The sequence below is a fragment of the Anthonomus grandis genome, chromosome 5 (assembly GCF_022605725.1).
Source record: "Anthonomus grandis grandis chromosome 5, icAntGran1.3, whole genome shotgun sequence".
Classification (NCBI taxonomy): domain Eukaryota; kingdom Metazoa; phylum Arthropoda; class Insecta; order Coleoptera; family Curculionidae; genus Anthonomus; species Anthonomus grandis.
In genome coordinates, this window is record NC_065550.1 from 23,685,178 (window position 1) to 23,712,042 (window position 26,865).

The window sequence follows — 26,865 nt, forward strand, 5'->3', positions numbered from 1 at the left end:
AGCGCTTCGTGATTTTAGGGATATTTAACTACCCAACTACATAATTTTTTGCTGGAAATGTTGACAACACTACTGTACTTGTCATGTTTGGTGTCAAAGTCGAACAAACAAAAATTTAACACAAATAAACATGTATTATTTTTATTTTTAAAATTTTTCTATTTATATTTGAATATTTTTCCATTTAATACGATTCTAGGTGAAAATGGACAGTGACTTAAAAATAAAATCCAGAGATTTTCCAAATATATGTAGAGTTTGTCTGATATCTGGAGACCTAAAGCCTCTTTTGGATGGTAAACTCTTCCAAATATTTACGGCAATTAGTGAAATTGAGGTAAAAATCGTTGAATATTTAATAACTATTTATATTGGACTTTATTCTGCAATAGAAAAGTGAAATTCTAAACTTCCAAAAACTATTGCTCATATTCTCATGTTTCAGATTCTTCCAGTGGATCCTTTACCAAAAAACATCTGCATTACATGTACAAGGTATCTGGAAGAAATTAAAAGGTTTGCAGATAAATGTAAGGCAAATGATGCTATCCTTAAATTAGTAATAGTAAATGAAGAAAGGGAGCAGTTAAAAATTAAGGAGATAAATGATGATCTATCCAGTGATAAATATTTGATTGACTCAGAAAATGATAGTCAAGATGCATTTATCGAAAATGATATGGATAGTACATATGAAGATGATCCCGATTTTGAACTGAAGGAAGAGACAAAAGAGCAAGGTAGCTATTAATTAAACGAAACAGAGAACTTAGATTTTACTCAGATGATTGATAATTTAAAGTTAAAAATTAAATATTATTTTTGAGCAGAAAATTTTATTTTTGGTAATTGAGGGTCATTTAGAGGATAAATTTGGAAGCCAATAAAACCAATTTCTGATTTCACAGTGTGGCACAAGTATATCACATTTAAAAATTCACACAGAAAAAAAAATTCTTTAAAAGTCCTATTTTGCTTTAAACTTATGATAAGTAATGAGCTATAACTAGTTAAATTAAAGTGAACATGTAAGAACACACTCTTTTAGATTTAGCACAGTAAATAGTAGGCACTTATATGACACCAGACATGGGGGAAATCTCTTACTTTAACAACACCGGCTTAGTCTGACCCATAAGGGCTATATGACTAATGCCATAAAACTTTTTAATGCAATACCCGAAACCACAAAACAACTACATTTAAATAGATTTAAGCAAGTAACAAAAAACCTGATTTTGGAGATCTGTCCATACTCATTGGACGAATTCTACAATAGTCTTTAACCTAGTCTATCAAAATTTATCGAATATTATACTTTCATACCTGTATAACAAATGTTTCATACATACTTGTGAGCATTTCTAATGCGAACCAAAATTGTATTTTGTTTTACATTGTTAACAAAGAAAGAAAGAAAGAAGGAAAGAAAATGTGCTATATTACGTAAGACAACAAAATCTTGTGTACAAGCATCCTAAAAACTAAAAAAACTAAAAAATTCCAAATTCACTTTAAATTTCAAACAAACATAACTTCTAAAACACTTTACCATAAAATTCACACACATTACCAAAATTAATCATAACAAAACAGATTGAGAAAAAAAAGCATCTTTTTGATAAATTTCATTAAAAAATAAGTAAAGCTGTCAATAAAACAGAATTTAGAAGAAGTAAATTACATTATTTAACAGGAAACAAAACTAAAACACTAAAATGATGTCAGAGCACAGGTTAAAAGGTATCATTAAAAAATCGTCAAGGCACTTACAAAAATGTAAGTTTTTTTATTTGCTATGTTATGTAGGTAAAACTCTGATAGATTAATGTCTCCCTTTATGCACTGTATTATTGGCGTTTGACAGTCTATACTTTTTGACAATGCTAAGCTGTTGGATGTATATGAGCAAATAAAGAAGTATATTATAATTATTATTTTATTGCGGATAAACTAATTTAGGTGATGAGGCATTCTGAGCATATTAAATCTTAGGTTTGAGTCCATTTTTGACTAATAGGCAATATTTACATAAATATATTTAATATAATACAGAAAAAATGAGAGTGATCAAAGTAACAGTTCAATATATAATATGGAGATATATTGAACTGTTACCTATGTGGAGTCTGAGACCTCGCTGGGTATGCTTGTTATTAGATAAAAAAACCTTCATTATTCAATTCTTCTTAAGACCTGATAATAACATTTATCAGATTGTTATTGAATTTTTTAATATCTACCTTAATAAGGATTTAAATTTTAAATAACACATAAAAAAACTCTTTAAAGCTTGCAAGCATAACTTTTTTATTCAGACAATTCTCAGCATATTCTACTCAAGAAATTATTAGGACAGCATACATGGGGATTTTACAGATCCAATTTACTGTATGGGATTCTGGTTTTGGGAAACTCTACATATGTTTTAACTGTTTTTAAACAGCAAATAATGTAAAACAACAAAGACAACACTTTAAAAAACTCCAAATATTAACAGTGCCTGGACTTTTTATTTTTGAATATTTGTTATACATATATCACCTGCCTAATTTTATTACTCATGAAAATTTACATTATTTCTATAACACTAGGACAAAGTCTTTAATAGCTTTAGCTCAACATCACTTAAATAAAACACAGACAATAGTTTTGTAATCACTTTTATTAAATTAATCATCTTCCAGACAGCATTAAGCTTATGCAGTTAAGAAAATTAAAAATAAGGATAAAGAACATATTAATTTCCTTATCCTTACACATTACAAGAATTTTTGGATAAATCGCTGGAAATCAAATAATTTTTAAAGAAATTGCTTTCTCTGAACCTATCTTTCAAGGTTCATTAAATGTGTTTATATTTTCTATGTTACACAATCATTCATACATCAATTATAAGAGTTGTTATACTAGACTACTAAAGTAAAATCTTGTAACATTAACTCTATACACAAATTTGTTCCTTTGAAAAATTTATTATTTACCTTTTATTTATCAGTTACTTTCCCTTTTATCTATTTTCCAAAACTAATGCTTGCATAATACATTTTATGCCAGTTTTTGTGCTGAAATATGTCCTTAAATATTTTTTAATTGTATCAGATAAAAAAGTGTTAAATGTTTTTTTCTTTATGGAAAATTATCATTGTTAATTAAACAGCAATGGAACAAAATGAGGAAAATGAATCTTATTAACATATTATTTTTATGTATTTTATTTTATTTGTTATTGTTTTTATAAACCATTTCAGTGGCTCAAGAAAATGAACCATTGAAGAAAAAGAGAGGGAGAAAAAAGAAAACCGAATTAACAACAAAAAGTAAAAGATCAGTTCCAGTAAGAAGAAAACTAAGATCAATCAAAGCTGCAGAAGAATCAGATGAAGAAGAAGAAGATGAGGAAAAATCAAACAGTGCCATTCCAGCTTGTAAAGCGTGCGGTGGTACATTTACCAGCAAAACCAAATTGTGTTCACATTATAAAGAAAATGTTAACTGTAGACCCAAGAGTTTCAAACTTCATAAATGTGAAGTGTGTGAAAAAGGTTTGTGCCAAATTTTTGCATTTTTTTTTGCTTAAATGTATTTTCCATAAAACCTATTATACATTATCGCTCATATGTAGAGCAACTTTTGATTATTTTAAAATTTTACAGAACAGTGAAAGTCAGACACCAGATTTTTATTTGGGGCTTTATTATCTAGTAATAATACATACAGTAAACATATAATTTAATTCTTTAATAAAACCCTAAAATATTTATGCTAATTATTACAAATTTGTAGGGTCCAATATAGAGCAACTGTTCCACTGGTTTTTGACTTCTTCATACAGTTCACTCAAGTTTCATGGTTTTTTTTATTATGAATGACTCTATCAATTTCAGCCCACATGTTTAAGAAATTATTTAATAACCCAAGAAATTTTATCAGATTTAAAAAGCTTAAAAAGACTTTTACCGGAATATAGTACCGTTTTCCATTTTTGAAAAGACTTCTTCTCTAGCAAAGCAAAGTCTAGCCTCTCTATTTTTATTTCTCTAGATATAAAGGGCTTTTTAGCGGACTTCCTCCCTTATAAACCAGCTTCTCTTAGTCTTCGTTTTATGGTACTTACAGACACTTCAGAAATTTCTTCTTTTATACAGAATGCACTTATAAAGGGGTCATAAGCAGAAAGGATTTTAATTTTTCTGTCAATGGCACTAGTAGTTTTGCGTCTCCCACCACTCTTGGGGACTGGTTCTAAAGTATTTCTTCTGTTAAAATTGGAAATAGCCCTTGATACTATTGATTTTTTCAAATTTAAATCTTTTGCAATTTTACAACGTTTTTCTCCTTGCCTAAACTTTTATAAGATTTTTTGTTTTATTTGTACCTCTTGGCATTTTGTATCTGATAAGAACTTTAGCTGAACTGGACTGACCGAAATGTTAAAATGGACTTAAGAAATAGTTGCTCTACTTATGAATCTCACAGCAAACAATTTGTAAGATAAGAACGTTGTCTATAAAAAGTGTGGGTATTTGAGGCGTCTCATACTCGTCTTATCCAAAACTCGTCTTATCCATGTTAAGTCGTTCTACGCAAATTCAGAAAAACCTCTACTAAAGTTATTTTTTTGGATACAATAACAAAAAATAAATAATAATATAAAATGAGTTTTTAGAAAACACTCACATCAATTTATTTAAATGTAGAATATCCTTAATCGGCTAAAATAAAAAAACAAAAATGGATAAGACAAGTTTTGATTAGTCATTTTGGGTTTGACAAGTTATGCTGCAAAAAAAATAAAACAACGCCGAGTTTGAGAAGGGACATCTATATTTTTAAAAGTACAAAAGTCTTAAAAGTTAAATTCTTAATTCTCCTTCATCTTCTGCTTCTCGTGGTTCGCAGAATTGATCTTCTGGAACTTCAGAATTAGGTCCTATCAATGGCTGCGATATTCCATCTAAAACATTTTTATAAAACTTTAAATCCTCTTTGCTCTTCCATTCATTTCCAAAATGTTTTTCTAGTAAATTATCAACACCCTTTAACTTGGCAGAATTTACTGGAGCTCCCATTGGAACAGTGTCTGGAGCAAAATGATTCCATTTTTTTCCTTTTTTTAAAATCGACTTAGGTACCCCAGTACCCGAGTTATAAAATTGTTCTACTCTAACCATAATATTATTTTCACCAGAGTTTTTAGTCAATATAAACCTTTTAGCAAAGGAGAACATAAATTGCCAAGAGCTAACATTTTTTAAAAAATCGCCAACTTGAGATTTCCAGTCCATAACCAGACAGTCTTGGCCTAAGTTTACTACAGTATCGTGTTTTTTAAATAAATCCAAATATATTTTAGGATCGATAATCGTCGACATTTTTTTAAATTCCTTTTCAATTCTACCGAATACCCTATCAGGTGGTAAATATGAATGTCCAGGAACAGGAAAAATGATTTCTATGGATTTAATATTGGACGGTGCGACATTTATATCCTATCATTGTTGAATTGCGATTTTGTCCACCGCATCCGTCAGCACATAGCCTTATGACCGAATAAGAGGACAAATCAGCTTTTGAAAGAACGTCATAGACTGCCGAAGAGATTTCATTTGAACCCTTTTTATGTTGATGTTCCATTCAAGTGTAGATATGAACGTTTTCCATGGTCATTTTTGCTTTGGAAGAACCTTGAATAACAGTAAAGTTATATGTGTATAACTGTCTGCTATAATAAGCAATCTGGTCGGGGATCTTGGGATTGACCAAATTTTTTTGACAATCAAACGAATATGTTATCATATTGCAGTCAACCTCTTTAAGTTTGGCAAAAAATGCATTGGCTCTTAGCTTGTGTACCCTTTTTTCTATCATCAATTGGTTTTTTTTATCGACGTCTTTTTCTAATTTTATTTTTTTAGAAAGCTCAATGCATTTGGAACATGCATCGGTTACAGGACTTCCAAATCCAATGTTGTATTCTCTTGAAAAAATGTCATGGAAAAAAGTTTTTTTTACTTTAAAACTCGCTTTTGATTGTAGTGCCTCCAAAGCTTGGAAACATTTAAATTACTACTCAAATATTGCCGACTACTTGATTTCGAACGACAATAATGGCTTTCCACTCCTTTCAAACTCTCCAGAAATTTTCTCAAGGCCACTCGCTTTTCTTCGTATTTTTTGCTTACGCGATCGCCACCACGATTTTCTCTGGGCAAAAGCCCAGTTTCAAGATATCGCCTGGCAATTCTTTGGGCGCGATCCTTAGAGATATTAAGAATGTTCAAAAACGTTTTTTGGCAAACTTGTATTTCAAATTTTTGGCAACCGGACTTTTTCACAAAATACTTAACACTTACACCTTTTCGGCTGCTACCTACTTTTATATGTCTATCGCGCTTCGGTTGTGAACATTTACAAAATTTTAATATGTACGCATCTAGCTCCTTCTTGGTTTTCCCCTGATAAAAGTTTTGATGAAAGTCATAAACATCTCGGCTGGTTAATCTTATACATTTGTATGTTTTTCCATTGTGACCGCAGGTAGGATAGACTGGCAAACCTTTGGCGGAACGCCTAAAGTAGCAAAACAATTATCTTTAATACCCTGTCAATCTTGCAAAAAAAAAACATAAAATACCTTTCGCGTTTTAGTATTTCTCTTTTCCACTCAGATCTGTCACTGATATTTCTTCTGCATTTACCCCGTTCTGCGGGGATAATTTTTTGCTCCATATTAAAAATAACTAGTTAGTTTTATAAATTATAATTCTAATAAAAATACCTTTAGAAAGTTAGTTAAAAACAAAGAATTTGGTAAGAATATCCCACAATAACTCTGTTATAACCTATACTAATCCAAATAATCTACAAAAATATAAAACGGGTGATACAAGCAGGCACGTGTTTCATGTTTTCGACTTCTGATTGGTCGCGCGGATAACGCGCGTTTTGAAATGACACATCAAGTGGATAAGGCAAGTTTTGCGATAACAGCAATATTTTGCCGTTGAATTTTAATGGGATAAGGCAAGTTTTGGTGAATATTATTAAGGTAGAAGGAGCAAATCAATCTAAAGAGAATGTTGCCATATTTACCACATTTTTCGTAAAATTTGGATAAGACGAGTTTTGCTACGAGACGCCTCATTTATACTAAGGAATGTATAGCCAAGACCAAATATAAATGTTTTATAGTAAAATTTGTTACTTGCTGCTTTTTGTTTTACAAAATTTAATTTGTAAGTTTGTTGCTCTACATATGAACGATAGTGTATATATAATTGCAATTCTGTAGCAATGGATGATACTGTTTTAGAGTTTTCAACAATAAGGCGCCGTAATGAGCACATGAATATTCATACCGGCGAAACCCCATACATATGCAATTACTGCGGCAAAGGTTTTCAAATGTATCCGGCCCATTTTAAACACGTTTACCGCCACAGACTGGCTTTGGGAGAGGTAGAGCTGAAGCCCGGATATGTTGAAAATAGAGTGAGGTAACATTTTAAGCTCAAACTCTTTAAAATGAAGTGGTTCATTTTATGTGCCTTTAGGTTAAATCTGAAATGCGATCTTTGTCCAAAAGTGTTCGCCAGCAGGTCTGGCTTTGCAAATCACAAACTATTTCATCAGGGGATCAAAATACAATACAAAAAACGACCTAAAAAAGAAGTTGAAGAAGGACCTAAAGAAAAAAATTACCTTTGTAACTATTGTGCCAAGAGCTTTAGAACAAAAGCTCAGTTGGAAGCCCATATACGAGGGCACACGGGTATTAAAGTCTGTCATTCTTTTGTTATTTCAATAATACCATTTGTTTTTCAGGAGAAAGACCATTCGCATGCGCTTACTGCCACAAATTCTTTAAAACAAAAGCCGCCCTCAAAATCCACGAAATGAACCATCTTGGTACCACTCCGCAACGATTTAAGTGTGAGGTTTGTAGTAAACCGTTTTCGCTGAAAGCCCACTACGAAGTACATAAAAGGACGCATACCGGAGAAAAACCCTATTTTTGTGACTTCTGCGGCAAGTGTTTTAACTATAGAGGTACTTGGAGGGTAAGTTTGAAAAAAATAAAACAAAATAATTTATTACAATATGTTTATTGATGCAAATAGTTCTTTTTTATCTGAGACAACTTTAAATAGTCATTACTTGGTTAATACAAGTTCAAAATGCACAACATTTAAATTCAAATATTAACATTTTACAATACTGTTACAAAGTTAGTTGTCTGGACATATTATTTAAAATACAATAATAATTTTTTAACAATAAATTCGGGAGCTCATATAAAACATAAATTAAATTAACCCAGACTAAATTTGTAAAAAGTAATTTTAAAATGAATCAATTCTTCTATTCTACCAAGAAAATATTAGCCTATATACTAGTAATTATAACCAGACTACATCAGACTTGGGTGGTTAACCTGTTTGTGTTAAAATATTTGTTTACGTTAAAAAGGGTAACTTTAACAAAACATTTTCATAGTTACACCTTATCCATTCAGTTATGTGTACATTAAACAGTTTTTTTCTTATAGCCTTATGATCGTTTGATAAAAGATTAAATATTATTGGCCCTACATAAGAAATATGACGCTGACAAATTGTAAACTCCACCTTAGCCGAAAAAAAAATATGTTTTTGCGTGACAGATCTAATAATATTAAGGCGTTGTAGTAGAAACTTAAAAATGTTCGTATTTTTCATAAAGTTAAGGGTGCTCTTCACGTAAAATTTTCTTATTGTGAGTGCACCACTTTCTAAAAATAAATTAACTGTTGGGTATTTTTTTGGTTTTTTAATATTTTTAGTATATATTTTTGAGTGACTTGGTTTGATAAGATTGTACTGCACGTACTACCCCAAATTCTTATACCATAATTCAGAATGGGTTTAGCCACAGTCTGATAGACCACTCCCAACGATCACAAGGCATAAACTCGTGTAGTCGATAAAACTTTAGTCAATGTGCATATTATTGTATCTTAAGTTTTTATCAATATAAACACCGCGGTATTTTGTGTACAAAACTGAAAATATCTTAGAATCACATATATACAATTTTTCATTTGATGCGCAAAACAAGGATGACTATGTATTATTAGTTCCAAAGGTTCTTCTTGCTGGTCACTGTTATAAATAGAGCAATTTAAAAAGCGTGTTTCAGTACTATTTAGAGTTAGGAGATGTTGATACGTACGTTTAAAGTTTATTTAATGTGATATATTTTTAAGCTAGCTTTTGTACTTCTGACCATGATTTTGCTTTTACTAGAATTCTAGTATCATTAGCGTAACAAATAACGGAGCAATTTATTTGAGGTAAAATTCTTTTAAGGTTGTTTATATACAGTTATGATCATTCTAACTTCGCCTATAGGAATTATATATCGCGGTAGGTCTGGCAACATACAACAACACGTTGTGACAACATACTCGAAGCAGCGGACCCCGAAGCCCGAAACCGAAACCTTTCAGTATTCTTAAGGCGTTCAAGCGGGGCTGCACTGCTCTGTGGTAAATTAAAAAAAAATTGTTTCGTTTGAGTCTTTGCTGCTGTCTGTCCTAACAGCAAAAAATAAACTAAAAACCGACTGCAATAATGTTGTAAATATAAATTAACTAAATATTGGACAGGAAATAAAAAAATTAATTCAAAATTAAGTTAATTTGATAATATTAAATAAAAAATAAAATTATCTTATGTCAGGTTCAAAAAGGCCACCCTATTTAGCAGTGCAGTACGTCAATCGATCATAAAACGACCTTCTCGTGGTCGACAACATTTCAATGGAGATACTATTAAATGCTTGCCTAATTTTAACACAAAGCTCTTCTAAATTAGTAGCCCGTTCATTTTCGTGCCTAAAAATTTGTTCTTTTAGGTATTCCCAAAGAAAAAAATCATTGGAGGCTAAATTGGGGCTTCTGGCGGGCCGAATTTAATAGTACCGTTTTCACTGATTGTTCGATCAGGGAAAGACGTTTCGAGAAATTGACGTACCACTAATTCGTTATGAGCGGGACAACCATCCTGTTGAAACTAAACTTGTTCTAAATTCATATTGAGCCCTCGAATAGCAGGAAGAACTTCATCCCTCAAAAGATTAAGGCACTTGCTGGCATTAAGGTTTCCATCGATAAAAAAGGACCTATAATTGAATCACCTAAAATGCCAGCCCATACATTACCTTTTGAGGGTATTGTGTACGTGTTGGTATGCTTATGTGCTTATTTTCCCTCGAATAATCCACTGTAATGGACGGATTATGGTTACCACAAATAGAGAAAGAGGACTCATCTGAAAACAAAATGTTACTAATAAACATTTCGTCCCGATTTGCCCTTTCCAATACGTCATGGCAAAATTCCATCCGGCTCTCATGGTTCTGTGGGAAAATTTCTTGAGTTTTTTGCAACTTATAGCACTTGTACTTATTTCTTTTTAAAATTCTTCTAACCCTTAAAAGCTCAATACCCGTTTCTTTGGCAATGGTTCTACTGTTGCAAGGAAAGTTTATTTCAGCAGCAGCAGAAACATTAACCTCTCGAAGCTCCCTTTCTTCGTCTAGCGGTCTAACAACAGCTGGGTGCTCATTTGCGTAGCATTTCCTGCAATTTTGCAAGCACCCAAAGGTCTCAAACCTATGGATAATTGCAAAAATTGTGCTGCGTACGGGAATGGGCCGATTTTCGAACGTAAATGCAATTCTGCCTGATATTTCATCGACAGAACTGCCGGCATAATACCACTTAATAATTTGCTTTTTTCCTCAAAAGAACACATTTTAACAAGAAAATAGCGAGCGCTTTTAAATCTAATCTTTGCTGATTAAGCAGGAAGCTAGGAATAAAAATAACGTTAAATGTTTAAAATGCAATCTCATATTGGTGGTGCAGTGTGGTGGGGATAAGTATTGTCTCGGTTTTCGATGAACCAGCGGAGAGCCGTGCGGCAGCAATATCAATGTTGCCAAACGTATTTATTTGGAAACGGCATGTATTGTGCCCTCTGTCTGTCTCATGCGGACTCCATATGTCCCCTCTCGCTTCCGCTCATAGACTATTTCCTATAGGCGAGGTTTGAATGATTATATCTGTAGATCAAAAATAAAAGTAGCCTCAGGAATGTACCCTGTGGCACACCACATTCAACCGTACCTATCTCTCCAACGAAGTTATTAATTTTTACTTGTTGCGTTTGATTACCAAGGTATGATTCAAAGAGTGCTAACTCAGCATTTGCAAGAGAATGTGAGGTGCCACAATGTCAAAGACTCTTGCTAGATCAATAAAAATGCCTAAGGTCTTACAGCTTTCATTAAAATTATTTAATATTCGCTCTTTCAATTGTTTTTCTAATTTTTGTCAAAGTTTTATAGATAAAATCTTAAAATCGTATATTCGAAAGACTGTTCTCCATTACGAAATAAAGGATGATATGATACAATATTGTATAAGAACATTGTGTAGTAAATAGCAGCTCTATATGGAATAGAAAAATTAGAATTAATGGAAAATTATAAATTACCTAATATTCAATTTTCTAGGGAAAATTATGATGGATCTATGGTTTTAAATATGCTTGACCGAATATACAATTTAATACTAATTTATTTAAGTGTTTCGTCATTTTTTTAATAAATGTTTAATTCCCATATAACAAAAAATCAATACTTGGATTATTGTGCGGTATTTCATTTCCTACTTTATGCTCTGTATTAATTTATAATAATTCTTTCATGAACACTTATTCTTTTATGATAAGAGGGGGCCTAAAAAAATAACGTTTTTGAAACGTTTATTTGAAAATATTTTTTATTTATAATTAAAAACTAAAAATTCAGGCAAATAATTTTTGCAGACCAAATAATCTGTAAGCACGCGTTTTGGTCTGCAACATTCCAAAATAAAATTTAAAAATTTTTAAACTATACTTTTTTTAACTATATTTAAAATTCTAAATAAATGTGAATGTCAGCTCCTCAATACTGCGAGGTTTTGTAAGCTCAAATTTGAAATTTCTCTGTATATAAATGATAAGAATCACTTTCTTTTCTGGCAACTTTCTAGCGAAAAAAGATATTAATATCTAAAAGACAGAATTTATTTAAGATGAAATGTTTAGCCTAATTGAATGGATTATTGAAAAAAAAAGATACATACAGCAGATCCAGTGGGCCTTATTTTTGGGCAATAAAAAGACTTTGCGGCGAATCCTGTAGTATTACAAATATAATTACTATTGGGCACTTGTATACTTTGAGAAAGTCCGTCTGATGCCATAATTTGAATGTTTTATACCTTATTGGTAACTTGCTATTGATATTTGAAAATGCTAAAATTGTATCCTTTTTCTACAAAGTTCTACATTTTCTTGTTTTTTTTTTATATTAAAAAGACCATGGGTGACACCATCAATTCGCTCAGATGCTCTGATATAACCTTTAAGTACTTTTTTAATAGGTTACCTGGAGATATTAAATGTCTGTATTTGCTAATGGTAAAGGACTGTTTTTTTTTCAACATCTTTAAGTTTTTTTGAAGTATTGGGGCCACCAGCTTTTGAAATTAAGTATATCGATATTAGTTAGCCATTTTACTTGAAACTTGGAATTTATATATAATAACCTTAATAACCTCAAATCTGCCGTTGATGTCAGCGCAGTAAACAACCTGGTTAAAGTGTTTTTACTTTTTACTTCTTGGGGAATGTGTTGTGTAATAGTCCAAAGTCCAAAATCGATGCACTGAGTTCATTAGGGCCTCGCTGAGAATCTTTGTGCCTCTAAAACACCGAATATTGTCGCAGCTGTAGATATTGAAAACGTTTCAAATAATATTCATACTTGACAGTTTTTAAATTAGAATTTTCAGTAATAAACAATGCATCTCTTGCATCTGGAGGACGTTCAAACTGGCATTTAGGCAATTAAATTAGAAGAATAATAAAACGCTTTTTTCGGAAATGATTTTATATAGTCCTCAATTTTGGCAATAATCGCGCAACATCGAGTTTATTTGCACGATCTGCACATCGTCTATGCGAGGATGTGGGTCAACTGGTGTAGTTTTAATTTGAGTAACCTTAGTTAAGCGTTGTACGACTTTATTGGAGAGAGCATGCAAGCTCTTAAACGCATTGCGGCCAATTTCAGCCCTGCATGTATCTCTTATAGCAAAATAGTTGAAAGAAGCGGAATAATGTATCACCTTTGCTGTTGCAGGACGATGATCCAAGAACAGCAATTTAATACTAATTTATTTAAGTTTTTCATCGTTTTTTTTTTTTAATGTGATATGAAAAAAATCAATACATGGATAATTATGCAGTATTTCATTTTCCTACTTTATATCAAATCAATCAATCAAATATGCTTTATTGTCAAAAAATTTAAAAAACCTTGTAGGCAAAGCTATACATAAAAAGCAAAACACACAAATATATAAATCAAAATACAAGTACTAAATAAATATATACAAAACTGGGTACAAAAGACATAAATGTACCTGGTCAAATTTCTTATACTAAATGTAAAAAGTAAGAAAATAGGAAAGTAAATAAAAATAGTAACGAGAAAGTAAAATAAAAAAAGTAACAAAAACAGTCAAAAACATTAATACAATGTTTAAAAAGTCATAAAAAATTTTATAGAAATTTAGCAATACAAAATATTGCTATTCTACATCATAAAAAATGTAATAATTAGCCAGTGTGTGCATGATACTCAAAAATTAATATTAAAAAAAATCATCTACTGCATATAAAACTCCAGTAAATATGATTTCAAAGTATTGCAAAATCGAGGAAAAGATGTCAATGATTTAATTTCAAAAGGCAGATTATTGTGCATTTTTTTAGCTCCGTAAAGAATAGAGCTTTTTATTAATTCTGAGCTTGGGATTGTCACCTAAAGATCATGCTCTGCGTTTCGAAGTGGATAATTGTGAGATGGTCTATTAGGAATTTTTGATATATGCTTGCGAACCAAGCTATACTTTATATTAATTTGAGAGTTGGTGCCGCAGTTTATGTGCATTTTTAAGTTAACAAGAAATTATATCTTGAGTTTCTTAATGGAAAATGGCAATCCAGTTTAGATAGCGAAAGAGAGTACATAGTTTCTTAAATTGATAACGAAACACCGGAACAAATTCTACCTTCGCTAATAACACTTTTGTAATTTGAAAATGTTTTTTTATTTATACTTTATTTATAATCACGGTCTACTAAAAATTTAGCAAAATAATGTTTGCAGACCAAACTTCAAACTTTGGTTTTAGATACATAAGTATGTCTCTTTTATAAGTAGTTTTTTGGTGACACCCTCCCTAAATATATAAATTAAATTTAGTTTATTTTTTTATTTTTTGAATAGAGGAATATTATATCTATTTATAAATCCATTATTTGGTTCTTAGTTTTTTTTAACATTTATTAAAAATATTTTTCAATAAATATGATTTTTAAAGAATTGTTCAAAAATAAATTACAAACAGTGAATATTGCGTATTAAATTTAGTGATTAATACAAAAAATTCATTAAGAAGGTTAAAAATATAAAAAAAATTCCTGAAATAGAGCTAAAACTTTAAACCAGAACCATTAAACTCGTAATAGTTTATGTACAGAATGTTTCTTTAATATTTTAGAAAATTGAGTAGTAAATTCCCTGAAGAAAAAAATATATTTTGACCTACAGGGTGGTATCATTTGGGGACTTTCTGGTGAATAACCAATTCTTTAAATTCTACCAGTGGCGTACATTAAACTAAAAGCGAAAAAGTGATATGTCACCGCATTCTCTTTAAACTAAATTATTTATAAAATTTTTATTACGTATGGCAATATGGCTTTAATGTTATACGTTTTAACACTCTTTTTTTATAGAAAGCTTTATTCTTTAATATAGGTATTTATTTCACGACTTTGAAATGATATTATGTATTATTGGTCAATATTTCCATAGCTATAAAAATAGACTCATTTGTCACATTTCCTAGGAACACACAATACGACGTTTTCAATTCTAAAAACCAATAAATTAACAAAACACTCATTCCATACCTTAAATCAATAATTACATAACGAGTGATTTTTATAATTATAGTTACTAAATCTGTTTTAGATACATCTTAGAATGCATACTGGCGAAACTCCTTACGCCTGCCCGGTATGTAACAATCGGTACCACGACAAAAGCAGCTTAAACAAGCACCAAAAGAAAAAGGGGCATTTAGGGGAACCGATAAAACAGGAGAAACTCCTTCTCTAAAGTGTGATATTAATTTTAGTTGTGATCTCAAATAGTTCGTATTTATTTTAACCCAACTTTGTACTGTTTAATAGATATATTAGGTTATAAAGTGATTAGTTAGAGAGTTTCTTGAGATTGAGGCTCTATTTTGCCAATCAACGAATTTATATACTTTTTGGTTTAATTGTGTTTTGTACCAGTTTTATAGAGCAAACTAGAATGTTTTCAAATAGGGTAGGCTAATTTTTATTTATTGCAAAATATCATATTTTAACTTGTGGTGTTTGGATGAACCAGAGGAAAATATATATTTCTTTTTTTTACAATTGATATTCTCACGTAGCATCGAAAATATTTATATATTATATAGATAGTTTCCTCTATTTTAAAGTGTCAATTTTCTTTATATTATAGGTTAAAAATATTAATTTGCAATGTATATAATGATTTTAAACATAGATTAACATAGTTTTAGTTTATTTATTGTGGTATAGTGTTTTTTTTTAATTGTGGAGGAATATAAATATTGTGCATTTAATCTGCTTTTTCTTATTTTTGTTGACCAAAGCAGCAATAATTCTTTTATTGGGTATTAAGTCAAACAATAATCAGCGATAAATGATAAATTTTATCCAAGGTAATTCTGGAATTACAACTTCAAAAGTCATGTTTTTAATATTTTGCCAATCTAAAACTAAATGAAAATAAAAAAAAATATATTTCTTGTCTGGTCTCATAAAAATGTTAAAGGATGTCCTATTAGTTATTTTTCATGAAAACATACAGTATTATTCCTCTATATCCTATCCTATTAAAATTTCATAGACACCTAGGATCGATATCTGATAAATATCCTAGAATATTAGGCTGTGATATGTTCTATCAGAAAACATTCAAAATATCTCCAATTATCATTTTAATGTACTTTCAGATTTTATATTAAACTAATTTCAATTAACAATTAATAATTTTTGTTTTAGAAATCTATAAAAGCAATAGAACGATCATTAAGCTTTAACAATATTTTTTGATGCTTGCAGATTCGTTCTTTTGTATTACTGTATTTAAAATTAATGAATTAAATTTGTTTATCAACACATAAACTTTGTAAAATCTTCGTCAAAATCTCTAAAATAGATAGCATTTTGTACCTGATCTGCACTCTAGGGTGAGGAACACAAACAAAAAATGTTTTTAGTCTCTAGTTGCTTAGCATTAGCTCTCGTGACTAAATTGTGCTTGGTTAAGACGAACTTCGTACTGAGTGCATCAACCGTTCTTTAAATCGAGTTCCTTCACTTTTTATGTGAAATGGTATTTACTAATAAAGAGTACCCTGACATTGCCTTCATGTATGGACGAGCTGACAATAATGGAGCTTTGGCGCGGCACTTGTACCATGCTGAGGCGTTATCCAGATTAGAGATTACAAAACTTCAAGGCGTTTCAAAGCACCTTTCGTCGGCTTAGTGAAGAGAGCATTGGCAACAACCCACCACGTGGTGTCAACTCTGGAGAGATTGACGAGCAGATACTGGAAGTTTTTACGGCAAGCATAAAAAAGTAAAGACCTTGGTCTTTCTAGATAGAAGGTATGGGCGACTATGCACAAAGATGGACAATATCCCTTTCAATTACGGGGGTGCAGGGATTACAAGAAAAATCCAGTTTTGCCGCTTTTCGTTGAACATGTACATCGAATACCCGTTTTTTTTTAAATTTTGTAGGATTCTGTGGACAGACCACTCCAAATTTTTGAAGGAGGATATTGCCAACTTCCACAACCTGCACTATGGCTCCTATTAATGCAAGTTCACACTGGAAGAAACAAAATTCATTTTAGAGCAGGTTTTCTGTCAACGTGAGTGGACCGGAATAATAGGCAGAACTCTTATTGAGCCACATTACCTACCAGAGCCTTCAGATGGAGCTAACTATTTACAGTTCCTGCAAAATGATATCCCCGATCATCTAGTGGAAACTGGACTCTTGGAACGAGAAAGGCCAATAACCTTCCAACAAGATGGTTGTTCAGCGAATTAGACCTTGGCTATCAGGAATTATTTGGACGACCGTTTTCTGGAGGGTTGGATGGGCAATGGCGGAACCTTTCCTTGGCCTGCTCGAGGGATTGACTTAAATCCCCCGGATTTTTTCATCTGGGGCCGGACAAAGGAGCTCGTATACCCAACTGAGATAAGAACCACCGAGAGTTGAAGGAGGGAAGAGTTGGTTGGTAGAATCAATTAGTATTTGACAAAATGAAAGAAGAGCCGACGATAACGGAAACCACTACCAAAGTAAGAAATAGGGCCCGTGCCTGTATTAGAAATGGCGGATCACATTTTGAGCACGAAAAATACATGGTTTAAGCAAAATTGTGTTTTATTACACATTGAAATTTGAAATTACCCTACAATAAGATGCTCCACAAGAGAGGATTAAATTTTGATAATTAGTCGGATATCTAGGGATATTTTTTAAAAGGCAAAAGAAATTTTATTCAAGAATCAAGTAAAGTATTTTTTGTTTCAATGTCTATTTTTTCATTCATCCGTTAAGACAGATGCTTGGAATTCATAGTATTTGATTAAATAAACTTTAGACAAAACAAAATAAACTTTGAAACTTAGATATCAATTGCTGGAAACTTCCGTGTTGCATTACCGCTTGAGTGAAATTTGGGTATTTATTGGAAAAAAATGCAAAAGTTGCAATAAAATATTTAAAAACGGATTTCGACCTGTATATGTTTGGCTAAAAATGATGGAAATTATGTCAGCTATAATCCTTTTAAATTGCACCTACCCTCCAGACCCCCTGTATTTTTAAAATTGGCCCAGAAGCATTTTCTATTGCTTTTCAATTCTTCATGCAACTAAAAAAAATTCTGATTTTCTGCTTAAATTTTATTTCTGAATTAATAGGGTTTTTGCTTATACAGTGCATTCATGATGAAACAACAAATTCATTTAAAATTCAGGTGTCATGTTTTCTTTTATTTAGGAACACATCGATTAATATTGTCACTTTCGCGTTTTTTGAAATAAAATATTTTTATTTAGGGTGCCTCAAGTAGAGACTAATGCATGCAACTATAATATTTAATTTATTGTACTTTTGATTCATTAATGAAAATTTTGGCTACAGGCTCTCTCCCTCAAAGATTAATGTGTTGTGAAAAATCGAATCCTTGGATCCTTTTTTTTTCGAAGAAACAATAACCGGAGATCGCTACTTGGACTTTCTCCAGTTTGAACTTATCCCTGCTTTAGTTGTTTTATTCTCTGATCCACAATAGGCTGACGTAACTAGGAACGAGATATGGTTTCAACAAGACGAGGCACCTCCTCATTTTGACATTCATGCAACTTTTCCTAACAATTGGACGAAGAGGACCGATTGAGTGGCCACCAAGGTCACCGCATATAATCCTATTAGTTTTTTTTTAATTGGGCTATTTGAAGTCCAAAGTTTATGTGAATAGGCCAAATAATGTTTTTGATTTAAAGCAAAGAATTCGGCAAGAAATTAGACTAATCGATCCGCAAGTGATTGAAAATGAGCAATTGGAAATTGTGAAAAATGCATTGAAGTAAATGGACAACAAATTGAACATCAGTTGCATTAACTATTGTATGAATTTTATTACAAAAAATCTATTGCATCGCTTCATATTTTTAACACTTAAAAATGATGACGATAAAAACAATTCGACGTTAAAAAAATTACTTTATTGTTTTCTTAAGTTGTTATTTTCTTTTTTATATTGTTTTACACTTCTTTACGAAATATAAACTAAATTTTACCCAGCATACAACACAAGGACACGCAAACGCTTGGAATTTTCTTTATCACCCTTCATATTTTGAAATTAGCATCCAAAAATCAATTCGGATTAAAATTCAAGAGCGAGAACTCGCTTCTTTCTCTAAACCCCTTCCCGCGCCATCTGTTCCACTAGATGGGTATCCAGGATTACACGATTCCCAAACAAGCAAGTGCAACCGAACCAGGATGGCATCAGTTTGGGGCTGCGCAGGGCGGAGCGAGGTTTGCATCGCCTGGATAGGGCTGATCGCGTTGTCGTAGGTTAGGAGTAAATTTTTAATTAAATTCCACAAGGAATAACACCAAGTGCCTCTATTATTAATCTCAAAAAATCATCGTTTTACTAAAGCAATACTCGAGAGTCAATATGGTTTTTTTCGAGCAATTTTAATTAAGCATTGTTCGTAGGAAATTTTTTTATGTAGGTGCGTAACAGGTGAGTAGTATAGTCTTTTCTTGAGTTTTTAATTTTGAACTAATAATAGAATAAATTATTATAATTTTAAATGAAATTCCATTGAAGTTGTTGGAAACAATGCAATTCACACTGCTTTTAGAAATGTATATTTACATGGACTTAACCGACTATGACCTGCATATCTGCAGAATTGGTTGATGCCCTTTGCCCTTTAAAATAATCGACGGGCCGTTACACTGTGACGCGGTTTCTTTGCAGGCATTTTATTGACTTTATAACATAATTCAAATTTAATTTCACTTATCAAATAAAAGTTTAGATTTCCATTTCTGATAGGTGTACCAACCACGCTTCTTAGAGATTTAAGTTATTGTTTGTTTTTGGTATTATCAAGGTTCCTTCTAAATATTTAGAATTATTAATATTTATTCTCTATAATTTAAAAATGAATTATGGAAATACGACTCAATTAAGAATGTAGAAGAAAAATATCTAAATCGTTACAATTTTTTCATCTATGCTACGATTTATTTTAAAATTATATATATTACTTAAAATTATTTTTTATTTAATACTAACAATTGTATATGTAAACCATTTTTGATGTTTTTTTTTTAAATGCCAATATACTAAATTAACCTTTTTTTTATTTATAGGCATAATTAGACAATGAAAATCATTTTATTTCCCATGTATGTACCAAAGTCGAGTAAAGATTAAAGTACAATTTCCATCAAAACTTGATGTTTTATAGCACATTTCAAAAATGTTCATTATTTTATCAGAAAATGTATTTCAGCGAATGAATGGCAAGAAAAGATAAAATATATTTTTATCGCAGAAAATTTCGTAAAAAAAATATATGGAAAATTTAAAACTTACTAAATTAGTTATTTAATTTTGCCTATGTTTGATGAAGATAATAGAATTTTCCTTTATAGGAAACCCATAAAAGCATAAAAGAGCCTAATGAAAACTAGATACGTTTAATAAAGCTTTAATTATAAAAATATTGGGAATTACTCTCACTCTTTTGGAAGCTAATACAAAAATAGTGATAATTCTAAAAATAGTGCCACTTACAAAAATCATCTTGAAAATAAATATTAAAGTTAAATTCACGGTCATCGATATTTTGTCAACATGTACAACATTGTTTTTTCAATTTTTGAAAAAGACGATTTGAAGTATTTAATTAATCCTGTATTTTACGCCCGATGACGTGTTCATCAATGGTATATATTGTAAAAATATACCTCTACGATATTTTTCAAATATATCATATTTTTTTAAAAATTAAAATGTAGTTAACAAGTATATTGAAAATTTAGCATAGAACATTAAAAAAATACCATAGGAAATTAAAAAAAAAAGAATTGAAAATAAAAAAGTCCATTTTAAAGTAATGATTACTGCAATAAGACAAAGAATTCTATTAAGACTTCTTTCATTAGAAATAAATTTGTGTTTTTGGGATCATTAGCATTTTTTATTAAAAAAAAAACTCCTAATTCCTAATTTTTACATAACGAAAACATGTTGCCATATTACCCTGAGCTAGATGCCATATTACTCATGGGTGCGGGTAATATGGCAATACCGTATCATTGGACATTTATGATATACTCTTTCTAACGACGAGAATATGGCAACGAGAGTTTTCACGTCGCAAACCTACATGGGTACACTCTAAGGTTCAGTGTTCCTATTGCAAGGAGGTCCGATGGAGGTCAGATTGTGAGCGATTGACATTTATGTTGCCATATTTCCCCGCTTTACTCTACACAAAATTTTCCTTGCCAACAGAAGAGTTGGAAAATAAAAACCATAATGCATAAGTTTATGATGTGATTGGCAAAATTTTTCTGAGAATAGGATTTCTAGATCCAATGGCTATCATAAATGAGAAATTCCATTCCAATATTTGCCTTGTCTACACTAAGTAAAATTTTACAATTCGCAAAAAAACCTTTTATAAGAGTCTAAATGCAAGCAATGGTGTATATTTTTAGAGTTTCTATAATAATTACGGTAGTAATTTTAGCATTTACTTAAATCCCCTTAATGCCATTTTGACAAAATTTAAGCCATGCAAAATCAACAGATTCTTAATCAGTTGAATTGGATGAGAGTTCTTTAATCTCGAGAGCAGAAAATAAGATCTTACACTTCTGTTGTACTTCCTGAGTTTAGAATGCAAACTTTATACTCGTCCATAAACATGATCATTCGCTAAGTAATGTGTCATTTTTACAACATATTTTTGATTCAATTCAATTCAACTTTACAGAAATAACACTCTTCGTAGTTTTAAGTATGCTCAGGTCATGTCATACTTACAACATAATAATCGCTTAATATTTACGTGCGCATATACTCGTGTGGTAAAGTTTTCGCAGCACATATTAACTAAAGCTTCTTTTTAGTGGTATGACAGAGCTATAGTGGAATTTTTGATTACTTATTTCTTTTAGAACCAAATGCCAGTTGGTCAATTGAACGTCATCTTCTATTTGATTAAGTGGATATTGTAGGGTTTTTACCGTTCGTTTAGAAATCTCCGTATGTAACCTGCTTTGCTACATTTCTAGTCACTTGGTGTTCTGGTCACTACATCCTCCAATAGTATGCCTAATAATCAGCTTGACCGATTGTCAGATACAAGCATGGCCCTTGTTCGTGTTATTAGCAGCTTCGAATTCACCAGCTCGTGTTAGTGCATCTACTAATTTCACCATCGCGGAGTTTATCCAGGAATGCTTAAACTGCCAAACGTTCCTAGATCCTTTTCTGGACATCTGGATATGTTAGTCGAAGTAAACGTTTAAATTCTTGCAAAGACTCGCCAAATGCCTTACAAAGTAGTCGTAGAATTCTTGCTCTTCGCGGAACATTCTTTGTAGGATGACAACAGCATCTCCTCTCAAGGCCGACATAAGGCCAGTCACTTTCTCCCTGGGTGACCAACCACTTGCTTTTGCAGCAGCTTCAAACTTTCTTATAACATTTTATATATAATTCAAATACATTCTTTTTATATAACATATTCAACGATACACTCTACTTCGCTCAATGAATTGTCCAACATTTCGTTAAATGAAAAGTTATCAATATATATTTTTTAATTTCACTTTTTCGTCTTATTTTCCAAGTATTTTTCAGATCCAAAAAAATGGCCTTCAAATCTATAACCCAAAGAGAAATTAAAGGTTAATTGTTGTTTAAAAACCGGTACATTATATTATTCAATTAATATATACGCCTATTAATATATAAGAATCTATCACTTCGTATCGCATCGCGTGGTAAAGAAAGGCAATCGATGCGCATGAAAAACTATTTGAGTTTTATATTAGGTGAAATTATATAACTTAAGTTCGAAAGCATGCTGTATATAATTTATAATATATTACAGAGGCAAACTAAATGTTGAAAATGTGGATATTATCCATGATATGCTGAGGAAAAGCCAAAATAACATAAAGATGAACACTACACATGTTGAAGTAGATACGATGTTATGTTGCATAAAATAATATAAGTAATTAACTTTTATTTAATCTAAAGATAAACCAACATAAGTTTTATATACTTTTATCTCCTTTAGCCATTTTCAAGCCTTTCTACCGCATATATACAACTTACGCAACTTTAATTTCTTTTTAAATAATTAGCAATTTTTTATTTGAAATCTTCCGTACAGATGCTCACGTCATGTAATTTCAAACTACTTCAAATTATTATCAACTCAATTTACATATTTAAGAAGCAAATGGCATTTAAATTTGCATAATATATTCGACTAATATTGCCTTTCATCTTAATTTTCACTGCTCATGAACTTCGTAGGTCACGGTGAAAGTTTCCTCGCAGGTGGACTCAAAAATTTTTCAATTAATTTATTCATTCAGTTTTTAGAATATTTTATTTAATGTTTATTAGTGGTGACAAATATTTTAATTATTAATAAACTTGACCTCAAAGAAGTACGCCTTAGGAGATCAGTAAAAATTTAAGTTCGCTCCTAATTAATTTATAATGAAGGAATTTACCATCAATTAAGTATATTGTTGCGTTTTTCCCGTTCGTTAGGTGTGAAGTAAAACAATCGAAAATAGTCAACTAATTTATTTACACACTTACGAAAAAGTGATGACTCACGCCTACTAGAAATATTTATTTCTACTGTATTAATTTACAACTATTTAGCGACGCGGCTCCTTATATACTCGACTACCATTCCAGAAGATTCGCTGACAATCGAAACGTCGTGCGGTGTTCCTCTGGGTCATTCTGGAATGGCGGAGAATCAGCTACTTTCTCGGTGTTTACTATATCGTTACAATATTATACTTTTACCTAGCAGAGGTGTACTTTGATGCATCATTGCCTTTATAATAAACCGTTAGAAATGTATAGTCTGAGATCAATGAAATGAAATATTACTTTATCATCGCCAAGCATAGTAGATACATAGAGCGTCAAATAACTTAGGTCCTCCGTATAACACCAATTCAAAAACCTTTGTTAAACATTTGTTGATGTAGAAATAATCTCGTATAAATTCTTGTACCAAAAAAATTTATCACTTTCTTTAACTAAGCATTTGTTGAAAATTGTCAGTTTCGTATTAATCTCGAAAAGTATAGTTCGTTTCCAATTGTTCAAAACTGCTCGAATATCCAATTTCGAGTTTTGATAGCTTTTGATAGTTATACTTTATTTTAAGAGCTAGAATAATCGCTCTATATCAACAGAACTGATCAAATTACAGGATTTCAGCAAGATTTGGAATTCCTAGGACGTCTGCTATCAGAATAGTTAAGAAACTGGAGGGGTGAATAGGAAACCGGGTAGTGAGCGTCATCACGTTGCAGACGAAAGAGAGGATCGATATTTAGCCAATTTTGTTCGACACAATCGAAATATCACAGGGACAGTGGTAGGAATGCATTTTAGAAGAATGTGCAGATATTTTTTTCTAGGCCTACATTTCGACGAAGGCTGGCTTGTGCCAATTTACGATCAACAAAAACCTTTGAGAGTGCCGAGGCTTACTAAAGCACATAAAGCTGGTCGCTTAAGCTATATTCCCAGAAACTGGCTCTTACCTCAATGAAGAAATGTCTTCTCTCAGATGAGTCCCGATTTGGATTGACAAGTGACGGCTGTTGTGTAAAGGTATGGAGAGAGTTAGGACGTGTAGCAAGAAGAAGTGGTTCCTTAGAAAAGGACAGTTATGTTTTGTAGTGACATTATGCATGGTTATTGCAGTTCACTTATTCATATAACTTATTCATATCCAAAATGTGTTAGCTAGGGCCAATGTCCAACGAATGAAGTTGCCAGCATAATCGCTGGACACGAATCCAATTGAGCACCTGTAGGATGTGCTTTCAAAGCAAGGTTCGCATTTCAAAATTGGTAGCGCTGGAAGATTGAAACAATATTCCTCAAGAAGAGATCAATAATCTTATTCACTGCAATTCTAAGAAGTCAATCAATGTATCGAGCACAGAGGCGATCACACGGAATATTATGAATTTATAGTATATTCTTGACTATAGAGGACTGCTAGTATAGACTGACTAGATGTGTCTAGACGAAAATCGTCTTTTAAAACTTGTAGAGATTTTTAAAGTTTTGATCCATAGTTATTTTATAATGATTTACTTGACATCCTTTTGATAATACATCCAGAATTTCAAAAAAGCTTTGTTATCTTGAAAAGTTATCTTAATAACTGTCTACGTATTTATATCCAAAGAATAAGGGGAAACTTTTGAGGCAGCTTAATATGCCTATCCAAAAATGTCTACTTTTATCCCGAAAAATTCATTACTGTGGATGTTATAAATCAATATTTTGTTAGTACCGGGGATTCATCAACTTAAGATCCAGAGACAGTACATTTCTAACTGACGGGATTGGCTCGTCCATCTTAATGTACTGCTATCCACATATTATCCCATACATTGTTCACTTTTCCAAATTTATGGAAGATAATAAATCAATAGAGCTTAGACCGATAATAAATTGCCTCAAAAGCAATTAAAAGGATACTAGAACGCCAAATTCGAGCGTCTTGCTATTTTGCATTAAGAGCAGTCTTCTTTTCGTGCTAATGACAGTTGCGCCACAGCGCTTTTAAAAGTGACAGATGAGATCCTGACGATCACTGATTGGGGTGAGCTTAGGGGTTGGCACTCTTGGACTAATCAAAAGCCTTTGACAAAATAAATCATGGTTTGCTCTTGGTTGTCTTGATTTGGAGATAGTGCTTTTTAGCTCAATAATAGCTGTTGGTAGATCAGAATCAATTAAGCTTAATGGTGTGCTTTTGGAGGGTATAAAGGTTTTAGCTGGAGTCCCTCAGGGATCTATTTAGGGAGCCTTACTTTTTACCTTGTATATATCCCAAATGAGCACTAAACTTACTACACGTTTTCGTTTACTATTATGCTGATAACACCCAAAACTTACAAGTGATCTTGATTTACTACATAAATTTACAATAACCCCACCTCCTTATAAAACTCCTTAATTTGAACGATCGTTTAGTTATCAAATTTCCTTGCATGTTAAGGGAGCCTAAGCTCCTTCCTCATAATAAATTTAATTATGCAATTTTAAATATGTTACTGGAAATTGTTTCATATTCATATTGGCTTGCTCTCTCATACCTAATCTTGCGTTCATATTTTCTTAATCTTTCTTACTTGTATTACCGAACTTAACCTTTCAAGTTTTTTCTTATTATATATATCGGTCATACGACTATCTAAACATATTTTATCTACATTTTTTTCTGTTTAATCTTCTAATATAAATGCTAAGAAATTATTTGTACGTCTATTAGATATTATATATTAAAATATAGGACTACATACAAAGTATTTTTTTAACTTAATTATATTTTAAGCTCCGGTATATTTTTTTAAATGTCATAAATATTTATATGGGTTTGATGGGTTATTGAATATATTCTGACAATATTTCGATAGTATATTCCATTCATGCCCATTTTGACGTAGCGGTGATACCTCTGGGATATTGCAGGGTTGTCAAAAGTCAAAAATATCCTAAATATGAGACAAAAACTACGACTTTATAGGACCCATACCTCCGCCAATCTAATCTGAAAAAATCGCTTCTCAATATAATCATTTTCTAATATATCACTAATATTAAAAATGATTTTTATAGAATTTTTTGAGACATTTAGTTAGGAACGTCAATTGCTGATCTTAATTCAATATTTTTTTTAACAAAATTGACTATACTTATTTTCAATACCCCATTGATTATAACTAGATCTTACAAAACCTGGAAGAAACTATCCCTGG

The 26,865-nt window shown here is 31.4% G+C and overlaps 2 protein-coding genes across 2 annotated transcripts in view; both read left to right on the top strand.

Moving 5' to 3' along the window:
- Nucleotides 1–91: 91 nt before the first annotated feature.
- On the top strand, nucleotides 92–15,696 carry LOC126736202 (zinc finger protein 37-like). Its single transcript, XM_050440450.1, has 7 exons — nucleotides 92–337; nucleotides 446–740; nucleotides 3,252–3,545; nucleotides 7,316–7,499; nucleotides 7,557–7,774; nucleotides 7,828–8,063; nucleotides 15,142–15,696. The coding sequence occupies exons 1-7, from the start codon at nucleotides 206–208 to the stop codon at nucleotides 15,286–15,288; spliced, it is 1,506 nt and encodes a 501-aa protein (XP_050296407.1). The 5' UTR covers nucleotides 92–205; the 3' UTR covers nucleotides 15,289–15,696.
- Nucleotides 15,697–19,514: 3,818 nt separating this feature from the next.
- Nucleotides 19,515–26,865, top strand: part of LOC126736618 (elongation of very long chain fatty acids protein 4-like) — a 35,522-nt gene continuing 28,171 nt past the window's right edge. The window contains exon 1 of the mRNA XM_050441054.1: nucleotides 19,515–19,537. The gene's annotated coding sequence lies outside the window, so the exon portion shown is untranslated. The remainder of the gene's footprint in view (nucleotides 19,538–26,865) is intronic.

Excerpts from the sequence above, each read along its gene's own strand:
- LOC126736202 (XM_050440450.1), top strand. The coding sequence starts at position 206 with ATGGACAGTGACTTAAAAATAAAATCCAGAGATTTTCCAAATATATGT. Across the intron at positions 741-3,251 it reads GGAAGAGACAAAAGAGCAAG|TGGCTCAAGAAAATGAACCA; the intron begins GTAGCTATTAAT and ends AAACCATTTCAG. Across the intron at positions 8,064-15,141 it reads ACTATAGAGGTACTTGGAGG|ATACATCTTAGAATGCATAC; the intron begins GTAAGTTTGAAA and ends AATCTGTTTTAG.